Source organism: Numenius arquata, chromosome 6 (genome assembly GCF_964106895.1).
Source record: "Numenius arquata chromosome 6, bNumArq3.hap1.1, whole genome shotgun sequence".
Classification (NCBI taxonomy): Eukaryota; Metazoa; Chordata; class Aves; order Charadriiformes; family Scolopacidae; genus Numenius; species Numenius arquata.
The window spans coordinates 24,986,900-25,001,501 of NC_133581.1; the positions used below are offsets into that span (position 1 = coordinate 24,986,900).

A 14,602-nucleotide genomic window follows, 5' to 3' on the forward strand; every position below is an offset into this window, starting at 1 on the left:
CAGAGGTTTTGTAGTGATGGCTTCACCGTGTTGCTAAATCTTCAGACTGGATTTTTTTAAGCATGCTGCATCACCGTGATGACGTACATCAAAAACAAGTCAAACACCGGCGTCTTCCAACGCCAGACTAAAGTTTGAGTGCAGGGAAATGCGTGCCTTTTCTTCAGAACCTTGTCTACCTTGCTGTGAGCTGCATCTTCTCAGTTTAGGTAGTTTATATTATGTTTTAGTAGCAGTTCTCTGTTTTATACTTAACCTCTATCACTGGCAGAAAATACTTGGTTATCAGTTACATGTTAGTGTTAGTTACATGTCTTTTTTTATAGATGACAGTGGTTTGGTATTGTGTGCTTGGTGTCTTTACGTCAGACCAAGTGCCGCTCTTGACATCCTAGCTTAAAGCAGCCAAATATAACAAAAAAGAACTCTCTTGGTATTTCTGAGATAACTCGTATGCTTCTGTGAAAAACTACATGCAAGTAGTCAGCTGAGAGCCTGCACACTATTTTTTTTAATGCAATACTTGACACTGGCAGGCATTTTGCAATATTCTTTAATGCAAATGCTATCTGAAAGTATTCTGCATTTTTGTGTCCAGTCTTTGTCTATGTAACGATGCATCTATCCTAGCAGTTAAAGCACTCACAGTCTGAATCAAATAAGTACCTGCCGTCATTCTACTGAAGAGGGTCTTTTTTACAGAAAGTTCTAAAACACTTTACTTGGGGTTTCTGAATCATCAATTATAGCAGAAAAGCCACAAAATGCTCAGTTTGAAGGGTGGGAGGAAGAAGTATCAAACTGGCTGGATTTCTGCTGTCTCAAACAGCAGTTTCCTAGAATGTGTCTAATTCTACATGGACACCACTCTTTGGTGTCGGGGTGTAGAAGGAAACATTTTTCACTGTGAAAAGCAACAAAGAAATGAGATTATTAATATCAAACAGGGCTTTACTAAAAAAACTAATTATTCAGTGCTCTCTAGCAAGGGGGGGCAGAACCAGCAGCTGTATTTATTTGTTCTGTACAGTTGTATATAAAAGTAGCACTTCCATTTCTGGGCAGTAAGCAGGGTTTTCTTTCTAGCTTATGGGTCAAGGCTGGCCTTTCTGTGGCAAGTCTAGGGGTTTTCCTGTGCCAGTGTCCTTTCATTACTCCAAAATCAGTCTTTAGCTTAAATACTTGACCCTAACTTGTGGTATTTCTTCTCTATATACTGAGATGGGGAGAGGTGGGAGGAAACTGGGATGTCAGTTGTATTCCATCTGTCTTACTAGGCTACATGGGCTTTGAGGTTCCGTATTGCTTTTATGACAGGCTGTTGCATTTCATCTTTGTCATAAGATGTGAAATAAACAGCAAATGCACCTACCTAGGTGCATATGAAATGAATGTTGGCACGTGACATTTGTGTTACTTTGAAATCTGAAGTCAGAGCAGATCTCTCTGCTAATTTCACACCAATGAATTTCAAATAGGAACAACATAATGAATTGTCCTTACAAGTCTTTTGTGTTACAAAAATTACAGCTGACTTAAATGTGTTTTAATCTTCAGCACATCTTAACTCTTAGATTAATAATTCTAATTACATGGAGTGTATAAAAACAAACAAACAAACAAACAAAACCCAAGTCCTCCAAACCAACCTCACATAATGTGTAAGTTATTTTGAGTTGACCTGTAAAATCAAAGACCTCGGTGTAGAGCTGACTCCTCTTCCCTTTCACCAGAGATGTCACCTACATAGATTTCATTTCTAATGCATGGGAATGTGTAATCTGTATTTTTATTTTCCAACTTCAGTGCATCTCTACATAGCCGATTATTAAAGTGTGAGGTACCTTAGTAAGTTATCTTAGCACTAATATCAACTCATATAGATTTAAAAGTAACTGTATGTATATTTGTGTCTTTATTCTGTTTTATGAATAGTGGGACTATTCCCGTAGATGGAAGCCCAGCAGGCTTAGCTTTAACCTTTGAAGGCATCAAGCTGAAGTTTAAAAGGAAAGAAGAAGGGGAAGCCACTTAAATACTGTACAAGTGCAGTTTTTAAAGTGGGGAAAGCAGTATAGCATTTAAATATTCTAGAAACCTGCTTTTTAATGTATTAAGCAGTCTGGTTGGGATGGTAATTATACTCAAATTCAAGTATTCTGGAAACAGAGGTCCCAGAATAGTTGTGTAGAGTCTATCCACTTAAATGGCTTTGGATCAAGTCTTTAACCAGAAAGATTTGCATTGTTCATGTGGTTTCAGATTAGGCTGTTTGTGATCAGTCCAGACTTGGTAACTAGATACTGAGAAGTCCCTGCAGTAAAACTTATATGTTGAATGAAACCATTAGTTCTTACCACTGAATGCTAGTTTTGTAGTGAATTTTGTTTCCTCTTCATTGCCAAAAGACAGAAATCTGGATGTTTAATTCTGTAATCAACTTTTAAAATACAGTCTTTCCTTTTTTAACATTATATATGAGACTTTTCAGTAACTATGATTAAGAATAGGTGTTTTCAGAAAGGAAACAGTAGAGAATTTCCTTGATTTCTGACAGACATATGGAGGATTTTTAATTAGGGCAGCTGCCTGTATTAGAAAAATAGGATAATTCCCTGAACTTCAGCTGGAATATCTCATTGCTGTAGAACAAAACCAGCTCAGTAATTAGGTTAATCTTACATTTCTGAGGTGGATTATTTTCCCAGTTTAGTAAATCACTAACATAATAAATGTTTCTTCATGATTTTGTAGGAAATCCATGGCAAAGCCAGGACCCACATCCCTTCCGTAGAAGATTATTTTTGTAGCATTGCAGTTCAAGTGCACTTGGTTTGGCTTTAGTAAGGTTTATTTTGTAGTTCAGTGTACATCCTGGCAACTGCAAATTGATGTTGCGATGCAATTGCAGAGAAATACTTCTGCCTGAGCATTATTCTCCACTACTGACTTTGAGATTTGTGATTCTTGTTTTCCTGTGATGAGACAACTGTCTGATGTGGTCAAGCATTAGAGCCCTTAGGCACCTTCCGAGACTTAGGTCCAATCTAATGGTTTTGAGAACCATTCTTTGGGCCGTTTTTGCAACAAATTATTGGAAAATTGCTCCTTACATTCCAGCCATGGAGACAAAACATTAAGAACAATTTGTCCTCTGCTGACAGGCCAAGCTAGTGTTGTGCTAATACTGTAACAGTAAGAAGATTATTCTGTATGATACAATTACACCTTCTGGTACCAATTTTTACTCTTTGGGAAACTTGTGTTCCTTTTCTTTAGGAGAATTGCTTGTTTGGCTGTCTCTCTTTTGGGGGAAGAGGCTTTATTAGACCAGTTCCATGATAGAAAATGGGAGGAATTAAAGCACGGTCTCTGAATGAATTTGACCACTCAAAAGGGCAGCCATTCTTTCTGGTACTAAGACGTCTTTGTTTGGACTACTAGCCCTTTTTGCTAAGTCAGTGTGGATACCGTTAAGGGACCTTTTCTGCCTTCTAGATGTGTTACTTCTATTTTTAAATAGATATTCAAGATGGCCTTTAAAAAGTAAGATCTCTCTGAAATTCTGGCTTGTTCAGGTATAGTATAAACATAAAATCTTGGTGAATGATTGGACAAGTCTTAAAACCTTCCATATGAAAATTATTATTATTTGATAACTTTATTCTACAGAAATATATTTTCTGAAATATTATAATTCACATTGTGAAACAGTTATGGTTATCAGAGTTAGCCTTTTCTGCACTTTTATGCAAACATATTTGAAAATATATCAAAAGTGTAGGCACGTGATTAGTGTAATGAGAAATCATCAAACTATAAACCTAACCTAATTGGGAACTTAATGCCTTCTAAAATGCCCCATTTTCCCCAGCTATATTGTCGTTACACAGTAAATCACCACTTTCTTATAAATTTTGCTTTCTTACTTTCTCTGAGATACTTTGAGGATACCAAAATCAAAGGAGGAATGATTTTTTTAAGGACCTGTGTGTTACTGTAATGAACACTGATTTCTGACAGAAGTGAAAAGCAACTAGATGATTTTAAATTAAGAGTTTCAAGTTTGATTTTAAGCTAGAGCAATGTAAGGTGCGAGATCTGTGTGATGAAACAATTGGCTTTTATTTTTTCTAGGTAGTGATGCCTCATGGTACCCCTTAAAATATGTGATCTGTTGCAGTGGTCTGATCCCTGCCTTGTTTTTAAGGTCTTAGTATTGCAAGGAGTTTTATGAGGTTAGTGCCTTGCTAGTGGTGATAGCAGACTACAATTTATATATGCTCCTCCATTTGGCAATCTTGTGTAAGGTACTGGCGCCTATTATCTTACTAAATTAGCTGAAAAAAGCATTAGAGGAGTGCATATGTCCAATTCCATTGCCCCTGCGGGGGAACTGTTTGCTTATGATAGGCTGTTGATGTAGACAACTGGTGTAATTCATCTGAGTTTACAAATCTGGGATCTGGGTAGAAAGGAGTGAAAAATAGTAGGATGCTTAGTATTTGTAAATTACTCTATACAGTTAATATTCCATTAAATTTGATAATGGACAAATTGCCTAAATAAAAAAGTTAATTGTTTTCCTGATTGGGAGCAGATATTAAAGAATGAGTAGCACAGATAAAGATGTGTCATACAGTAAAATGCAATAAATACTAAAGGAGCAAAGAACACTGGATTGTCTCCAAATATGTGGAAAAATTATTGGAGTAGGTAGCTTGTACTTCCCAATTAGAAGCGTAAAGCAAGATGCCATTACAGAAAATATGCTTGTACGTGGCAAGATCTAAACACCTAAGACGAATTCTTGTTTTCTTGAATAGTGCTGAGCCAGGAGCGTGAAAGACTTCTTCCTGACGTTGGGTAGGAGGTCTTGGTGCTTTTAATCAGATGTGTTTCTCAGTAGGCTGCTGGAGTTCTACAGGCATGTTTTAGAGCAGGGAGAGTGAAGTGGATGGTGCAGTTCAGTCAGGCGAAATCAGTGGATATCTGAGGATGACCGGGTGAAGCTGGTAGATGCAAAAAGCGTGCAAAATAAAAAATATTTCAGAAAAGTAACTAGTGATAATGTAGTTCTGTCTTTCTCTAACCAGGAGATACTTGTCTCCATCTACTAAATACGGTATGACCACAAACAGAAGGTGCTTATTGAAGAGGTCTTATGGTCTATTTATTTTAAATTGGCATACAAGAACTGCTTATGCTAAGAGCGGGCATGTGAAAAGTGACTTTATGGGGAAAGTGTAACTATTGATTATATACCTAATATGAAATTTTATTGGGGACAGTTGTCTCAAAACATTAGTAAAGCAAACTACTTAATTATTTTACACAAAAGAGTTTGAAGAGATAGAACAAGGAAGAAAAGCTGGCAATGCTGCTGTTTTACGTGAGCTATATAAATATCAGCTTTACCCATACAGCAAAGTCTGTAGACTGAGGCAGTACTCACAGGTAAAAGAAACTTAGAGAAGGAGCAGGTCTCTACTTCACCCTCACTTTCTAGGTAAATTTTAAGTGTCAGATCCATAGTGCAGTGAAGTAACAGATAATTGAAGTTGTCTTTTTTTTGAAGAATAGCATTTGTAGTGTGCTTTTCATCATGACTTGACAAGCGCTGTTTCTGCGGCTTTGCTTGAATTATACTAATCCACAAGAAATATTTGCTATAATGGGACTCAGTTTGTCAGGAAGGAAAATAGCAGTGCAAACATGACGTGGGTTTGGTGTTTCAACATAACCACAAATCTGAAATGTTTTTTCTGAAAATGTGTTCTCATCTGGAAGAAGGAATGAGAAATGTTCTGGAAAGGAAGTAAAACACAAACAAGCTAAATGAGAAGAGGTAGGAGCAGAATGAAATAGATGGGAAGAAAGGGGAAATAAGCTTGAGAAATGGCTTCTTTGTTTTTGTAATCCACATTGGGGGGAAAAAAAGGAAGAAATAATGGAAGTATATGTGACATCAGAAGTAAATGAGATAACCAGTGATTGCAATTCAGTACCATTCTCCAACTAAAAAAATCATTGAAGAGTTTTGTCAGCAAAACTTTTTTTTTTTTTTTTTTTTTTAAGTCTGCCTATAGAGAAATATTCCTCTGTACAGCCTCTGGCTAGTTTCTTGACAGTGGTGCCTGAAATTTATGATTGCTTTTCAAAGTATTAATAAAGTGCCTCACTGCAGGATCAAGGGGCCAGCATTTTCTTTAAGGGAGTACATGCTAGTCCTAAAAATTTATCTGGACATGGAAATTAATTCAAATTGCTACAAGGTGTAAATTAAAGCACAGTAGCTATTTTTTGGTAATGCTGTCTCTGATCTCTCATATTTATTAAGTCCTTGTTCTTCTTTACACTGGAGTAGATATTTAGGAATTAGATGGGGGAGGTAGTTCTCTAACATTTTACTGTGATGCATTAATCTCTATTCACTTCTAGATCGGTCCATTTACTGTGAGCTTGTTCAGCAAGGTTGGCCAGATTCTCAGTCCTTGTATTACTGCACTTACAGAATGCAGACAGTTTGCTGATACCTAAAGATATTATATTCAGGTATTCTTCTGGATTAATTTCTTTCCTGATGCATCTGAAAATTAAAGGTATTGGGTTTTTTAGTCTAATAGATTAAAGAAAAAGCTGTCTTCTACTTGCAGATACTTTTTTTTTTTAATTAGTAATTACTTGTTTACGTAGGTTTTTTGATTAAGAATGATTTAACTCCATTTTAGCTGAGGCATATGTTACTCTCTCTTCAGAGTAACATTTCACAATTTCTTCGTTTGCATTTTTTTATGAAGACTTCTGTTCTGAGCTGCTTCCTCACAGCCCCTTGGCAGGCACAGCTGGGTTCCTCCTTTTCCTGAGTCTTCAGATAAATCTAGTTTTATGCCCACAGTTCTGGAAATAGTCTTTTCAACTCTTCAGTCATGCCTATTTTTTTTTTTAACATTTAGTCAGATGGTGGAGATGTTCATGCAGAGATCTCTCTAGGCTGCTGCCTCCAAGAAGAGAAAGGTTGGTAGAGTGTGTTAACCTAATGTTGCTTTAGTTAATTGTTCCTGAAGGCTATTAAAGGCTTGGGATCATTAGGCTGTAACAATAATTTCCAAGAAGTTCAAGAGTGAGGAGCAACCTTGCATATTAGGGGTTATTTGTGCAGCAACCCTCTCTAGCTCTGCCACTGTCCTGTCCCAAGCTCCAGCTGCAACTTGGCTCCTTACGAAAAATACTGCCCTTCATTTATTAGTGATCACTTTTCTTGTAGATAGGGCTGCCTTTTGCAGGTTTTTTTTGTCTTTACAGAAAATTTTCTGTCTTTAACAGAAAATGGTGATGTGGCCCTTAATTTTGCTATAAAAGGTTAACATTTTTCACTAGCTGCCCAGTGCATGCCTGTTGTCATTTATATATGTAGGATATTAACTGGTTATTTGGTTTGCAGAATTCCACATCCTCTTCATTAGCTCAAAGAATAGCCTTAATTACTGAAAAGTTCATTTATTCTTAAATACTTTGAGCAAATTCAAAGTATGTCTAAATAGAAATACAAATACATGATAGTGTACATAATAGGCCACTATTTTGTTTATCAGGAAACAACTGTGAAACGTAAATGATGGTTGTGGTCAGGAATGCAAAATGGTGGGGGGGTTTGGCTCTATACTGTAGCCATCTATATGGCAGCTGTGACTGCACCCTGTAAGAAGGTTGTTTTTCAAGTGATAGATCTAGTAGAAACAACATGATTTTTAAATTTTGATATAATGTTATGGTTGTGGAAGCTGTAGAGATAATATATCATAGTAGCTGGAGGCATTTCATTTAGAATAATTTTAAGGAACTTTTCAAATCCCATTTTATGGCATGCTTTGAAATTGAGACACAGCCATGTGAAAAATTACAGCATACTGAATGAAAATACTTAGAATGTCATCTTACTGTATTTTGAGAAAATGAGTTTTCCCTTACTGGGTGTACTATAGGTCTTCCTTGCAGTCTTTGCTAATAGCAAGATAAAAGCTGTATTTTCACAAGGAATATTAAAACTCCGAATGAAGACTGCAGAAATACCAAATCACTCAATCCTTATCTGGTACAAATTGCAGTCAAATTCTATATTACAGAAATTACACCTGCAATTATATGCTAATGTTTTTAAATAAAGGATTTCATTGGTTTAGCCTTGGAATATGTTGCATAAATGAAATATGTACTTTGTTCAGCATACATAAGAGAAGTTTTACATCAAATTATCTAGGTAGTTATAATCCTGCCTTCTTGGGTTAATGACCACATGCGAGCGCAGTGTTAGTCCTGCATTTCACCTTTGTTTCGTGTACTGGAACAGAGCTTGGTTGGTTTGCTATTTGCAAAGGTAATTGCTGTTATTTGACCTGTAGGAAAACAAATTTGTCATGTTAAGCGCTCACGCAATTAGTGACTGGAAGCCTCAGCAAATAGCAGAAGGCTGAATGTGCAAAAGATAGAAGAATGAATTAGCATGTTGCACTCTCTTCATCCTTTCAAAGATTACGTTTCTTTGAGGCAGTCTGAAAAGTTTGAACTGCTATGGTCCAAGCAGTATTTATTCTGCCAACAAAGTGTGAACGTCTCTCCAGCCAGACCTAGTCTATATTTTGGAAACAGGTAGAGAAACGTGAATGTTTCTACAGTTCTATACTAGCAGAGACCCAAATGACACCCCACTGGGCTTGCCAGTGGGTAGTTGACTATTTACCTTAACAATCAACATGTTAAAAAAAAAAAAAGGCAAATGGTCAACACAAATGGATTCAGTGATAGTAAGTTTTGTGTGCTCTGATTTTATGTTTTAAATGCTAACATTTTAGTTATCTAATACCTAGTCATCTAACTGTGTGAATGAATATAGGTCTTTAACACAGTTAATAAACAAAAGCAGTACTTCCAAATGCATACATGTATGCTCTGGCTGTAATTTTGTACTCTGAAATATATGTTGTGTATATGTTTTTAAAAAAAATCAAAAACATTAAAGATGTTGCATGCATGGTAGTATTTATGACAAAACCAGATTTTAGGAAACAGTAGTTCTAAAAATACCAACCACTATGAACTAAATCCTTAGAAAGTTAACGCTTGTGCTGCTGTGGCGTTTTCTCCTCTCCTAGCCTGTCCCTCATCAGCTGGTACAGTCTGCCAGTGGTGCCTGGTGTTTCTCTTCAGGTCCTTCTTCCAAAAAAAGTTCCAAAGAATGTTGGAGAGCAGTGCAGGAGTGGTGGGTAGAGGAGAAGGCAAGAGGATCTGCCTCACCAAGGGGTCATCTGGAGGCAGTGGATAAGGGAACATTAGGTGTTATGCATGAGAAAATAAATTTTTTCCTTGTGAAATAACCATTGAAAAAGAACATGAGTTGGAATATAGAAATAGATGGTAGAAAAAGCCACGCTGATCCTTAAGTACCATGTAACAACCTTGCTTCCTTAAAAGTGTGATCGAAACCAAAAACACTGAAAAGGTTAAAATAAAACTAGGACACTTTTTAGGCTTGTGTTGTATGTTGCCCAACAACTACAAGTAGTCTTAAGTCTCTAGATTAATAAAATCACTTGCTTTGCATAATCATAAATGACACGTGCCTTTTAATGAGTCTATTAAAAAGGGTGGCGTGCAATGTAATTTATGGATTAAATTTTGCCCCTGAATGTTTTTGAAGCTCGTTACTGGGACGCACACTGTGTATTCTGGGAAGAAATGTGACCCTGTTTTTATGAATTCCTCTTGTACAAAGCCGAATACAGTAGCGACTTAAATTTCCTATTGGAGCATCAGATTTAAAGTTACTCTTTCAGCAAAGCAGGTGGAATTTGTCACTGTCATAGGCAGAGGAAAGCAAGGTCAGATGTGTTTTACTACAGGAATGTCTAAGTATAGCTGGTCAGACTAGGTGGCCTTTGTATAGGATAGATGGGGAGATGTTGATATATACCAATTTTACCTTGGAATAACAATATGCCTAAACTCTTTCTGTAGGTCGTGGATTTGTGGTGGAGAAGCTCCTGTGTGTTAGCCTCCATGTGGGTAACACCTGCCTCTTGAATTAAAGCAATCAGAATAGGAATACATTAGAAATTGAAGGATAATCTGCTGTAAAGATCTGTAGCTCGCTTTGTTATGTTTGTCTTTAAGGACAAAAATACAGTATTAATGTCAATCCTTTAATGCTTGTCCCAATCTAATCACTGCCTGTTCCTGTGTCTGTAATAGGAAAAAAAGAAATGTAACAGAAATGCGTGACGGTGGGTCCTGGAGGCAATGTGCGCCCTCTCTGGTGATGAGGCTTTCCCCTTCCCTGTGGTGTCCCTGCCAGGTTGTTTGCTTGGGAGACAAGAAATGTGAACAAATTCCTGCAGGGGAAAGAGCTGCTCTTCCCTCTGGCTCTGTGGGCTCTTGAGAGTTTTCTTGCTGAAAACTCTCCAGTGAGAGAGACCCAGTAAGCATTGGCCAGTATCGCTTTTTCTTCTTCTTTATTTTTAACAAGTCCTGCCCATCTCCAGCGTCCTAACTTCATCGGTACTAAGATTTCTGAATTTTCAGATACTGATATCAAACCACTTGTGTGGATTTAAAAAATATGTAACACTGACTTGAGGTCCAGATGTGGCCAGCAGCTTTTCGTGTATCTGATAATTCATGTAGAAAATATTTTTTCTTTATAACACACACAAATAAAGAATATAGCTTTTTTTCTTAGCAAAATATTTTACTTTTCAAGGTGTTTGGTCACTGGAAGTGCATGTAGTCTAATTGATAAATACTCCTTGTACTCCATCTTTTGATGTTGCTTGGTGACAGTGCTGCCAGGTGCTAATAAAGTTGCTCTAGTAAACAATTAAGTGGGATTACTGTGCACCTACCTGATGCTGTGTACAATTACTGAGGTCAGTCTGGGTCACTTATGCTGAGTAATAGTAGTCATTGGGCTCTTGGGTGACGAGGGGCAGAGAGATGTGCTCAGCAGGCAGAGAGCATTCACAGCCCAGTGAGCTACATCTAGGAATTACCTGTGCTGTAGTAACTCAAGGCAGATATGCAAAACACTTCTTACATGGCTAAATTAGGAAGGCACACTAATTTTTGCCCTGCCTGCTTTCAGCCTTTCATTCTGAGCTTTTAAAAATTTTTTTGGGTCTTGTTCATGAATAACTACAAGGTGATGCCTTTTGTCAGTGGCAAAGCCATGGATTAATTTTATTTCATTTTCACAAAAATTAGATTTATCTATCTCCTGGGGATTCACTCTTTTTTTCTTTTTTCTTTTCTTATAAAAAAAGAAAAAAAAGCTTCTGCTCATCTTACTGAATATTTTACTTGAGTAAGTACAAGAGGAAAAAAGTGCAGGCAGTTGTGCTCTGCGGTAGACACACAACCCAAAATTTGTTTGTTTTTTTCCACTCAGTGACCAAGGATAAAAGGAGTTTGCAGGGAGTGGGAGGTGTAGACTACGAGCTCTTGCTCTTTAGTGAGAGTTGCATCTTTTTTGTCACATTCCAAGAGGTACTGAGGAACCTGTAAAGTTACTGTCAAAAAAAGATGAAGTAAAAATGGAGATGTCTTTTTTGGACTTACAATGGAGGAGAAAATTAAAATAGAAGAAGTTACTTTCCTTCAACTGGAAATAGGGTAGGATCAGACTCCTTAACTTGTGTCCACAAAAGACTTCTGTTTGAACAACGCTACAATTATTATAAGTGCTTTTTAAAGGTTGAAAGATTGTGCTTTACTCAAAAAAAAAAGCTGTGAGAAAGTGTCAGTGGGATACGTACCCGTAGCTGAGGGTGTGCTGGCTCCGCGTGGCTTACCGCAGGGGTTAGTGGTGCTCCCCAGAGCATGGACGTACCACCTCCCGATTTTAGTTAAGTGTTATTTCAGAGCATTGCTATTTCTGTAATCGGTTATTTCTCTGGTCAGCTATCTTTCAGCTGAATAGTGTGCAGAAAGATTGTGTCAAAATCATGTGTGCAAGACATAATTAGGCTTAACTTTCTGCAAACCTGGATTTTGTGAAATCTTTTCAACCTGGGCAGGGTACTGCTCCAGTTCGACAGCAGTATGGACACAAGGGTCCAATCTGCCATGTGTGCCATTAAAATTTTTCTGCAAAACTTGTTTGAATTCTCTTGTTTTCAGTGGAGCTTGTTCAGGAGTGAGAGAAATGGGAATGGTCTGTTAGAGCTCTCGGAGGCCAGGGAGTTGCAGGAGTATGAAATCTCAGGAAACGGCAGATGAGAACAGCTGTGCATGGTGCAGTACAGGACGTATTTATTTTAGGCCTCCTGCAGATGAGTCGGTGTTTCCTAATGCTTCCATTAAAAATTCTTTTGTGCTTTAGAATGGGAATGATATAAAATTGATATAATTAATACCTGGTGCAAAAGGGTGCTGTGTGCTTTCTACTGCTGTGCTCCTTGGGGAAAAGGAAAGGCTTCCAGAGCTGCTCCTGGGGCACTGGTGTTTCGCACCAAAATAAAAGCTGTGAATCCCCAAAGTAAGCAAAGAGCAATCAGATTTAAAAGGGAGTTTTGATGCTTTTAAAAAATGCAGTATAGCATAACAAATCCTTATTTTGTTAAAGGCTCTTTATTTCAATGTAGATAAGCATCTTCTAGAGGCATAGATTTTCCATGTTTCTTCAGGGTATGTGTCTGCGGATTGCCGACTATGTTAATGCAACTGGAGCTAATAAATACACGAAGGGTGCCAGTCTGCCCTCTACATCTGTCTCGTGCTTTTCTTTGTCCTGTCTGAAAGGCAACCTGTTCCTTCAAGACTAGGTTTCACCCTCTACCCTTGTGTTGTGTGTGCTGTGTGAATGAAATGACTGCCGAGGTGTGAGCGGGGTTTGGTCCTTCCTGGAAGGGAGCACCAGGGCTGCGGGCACCCATCCAAAACCAGGTTCTCTGTCATTTATTATTGCCTTATTCAGCATCGGTATATTATAGCAAAGTGTACTTTGAGAAATAAATATTCAAATATAATACATTTTTTAGCCTATTAGTTTTGTAAATATGGTATTTTACCATTAATTTACTAAATCCTGATCTAGAGGCTTTGGTACTTAGGTCAATATATGCACAACAGAGTACCTTGAAGTAAGAGGCTAAGTCTGGGTCTCCAAACCAGAGTACAGGAAAGCAACTTTACCTATTGATACCTAAATTTTGGCCCTAGTGGAAGTGAAAAATTAAAAAAAAAAAAATTTAAAACACTAATTTTGAAAAAGCTAAGTGAAGTACATGATTTTTGTATGTTTACTTATATTTTTGCAACAGTATTTGGTGTTACAATGTAATTAGTTTAGGCAGCCAAAGTACAAACTGAAATGTTATAGTACTGTATGAAGAATATATTCCTACTATTCTAAAATAGTTTCTTAAGTGATTTGTTTTTTTCTGCTTCCCTATAGATTAAAGCAAAAAATTATGACAAAGTGGAAAAGGTGAGTCCTATCAATATATGTAATATATCTCTATAGCAAGAACAAGTATCTTGTGATAAGGCTAAAGCAGATTGAGCAGAACTATAGCTGTCATTGAATGCGCATTCAAAAACACAGATAAGAAGTATCGCTAAAGTCGATTTGTTGTTGCGACCAAGCTGTAATCAGTGAAGTGTGCAGAGGAATTTCTCTGCTTAATTCTCTCCAGTTCCCTTGCAAAGCACAGAGATGCTTTAGTCAAAACAATGAGTTGCTTATCTTATTCTTTCTTACAAATCTCAATCATAATTAAAAAGATTATTTTAATTCATACTGTGTAGCTTTAAAAGTAGAAACCTACTTTCTCTATCTGGAATCCTGATCACGTCTTCTTGATGTATTAAACAGTTATTTCAGCGATGCCTTATGAAGGTTTTACACATTGATTTATGGAAATGTTACCTTTCCTATGTACGAGAAACCAAGGGGAAGCTACCTAGTTACAAGTAAGTTAACGGAGTTGCTCTGAATTACTCTACGGTGAATCTCTTCTTGATTTTTGGTGAAGGGGTGGGGAGGAACCTGGGTGGCAAACCTGCCTGGGGATCTTCTGGTAGACTGTCAGGGGATAACATATAATCTGCATTTAGAAAACATTTTCTTTAAAGTTTCTTTAATTGAGCTTGTTGGGTAAAATTGCTTCCTTAGTCTGGATCCATATAACAGGGTGGGACAAGAGCCGGGGAGTAGCTGGCGTATCCATGCTGGTTCCCTGTGGATGAGTTTGGCGCTTGAGCCAATCTGAAACACGTTTCTTCCTCAGTCGGGATCTTTTGCTGTCCTCCCCCTTAGTGCCCTCTTTAGAGTCTCCACAAAATTCAGCGTTGATTCCAGCTGAGGTACTGTATTTGACTAGCAATAGTAAATAGTTCAGTAATTAGAGAAAGTTTCTGAAGGCATAAAAAAAGCATAAAAATCAGGGTATCATAATTTTGGGATGCATTAATCTCTATCCCTTTTCATTTACTACATTGTGCTTGCTTATAATCCTGCAGACTGAGTTTAATGGTTTTTCTTCCTGCTTGAGGTTTCAAAAAATATCGGTACCTTTCAGCATCTATAAACTGTTTCTTTCCCAGCCCA

The 14,602-nt window shown here is 37.4% G+C and overlaps 1 protein-coding gene across 1 annotated transcript in view; it reads left to right on the top strand.

The window, feature by feature from the left end:
* Nucleotides 1–14,602, top strand: part of CSTF3 (cleavage stimulation factor subunit 3) — a 52,696-nt gene that overhangs the window by 21,989 nt on the left and 16,105 nt on the right. Inside the window, exons 4-5 of the mRNA XM_074150004.1 lie at nt 13,448–13,480; nt 13,868–13,965. Of these exons, the coding sequence (XP_074006105.1) occupies nt 13,448–13,480; nt 13,868–13,965 (131 nt within the window). The remainder of the gene's footprint in view (nt 1–13,447; nt 13,481–13,867; nt 13,966–14,602) is intronic.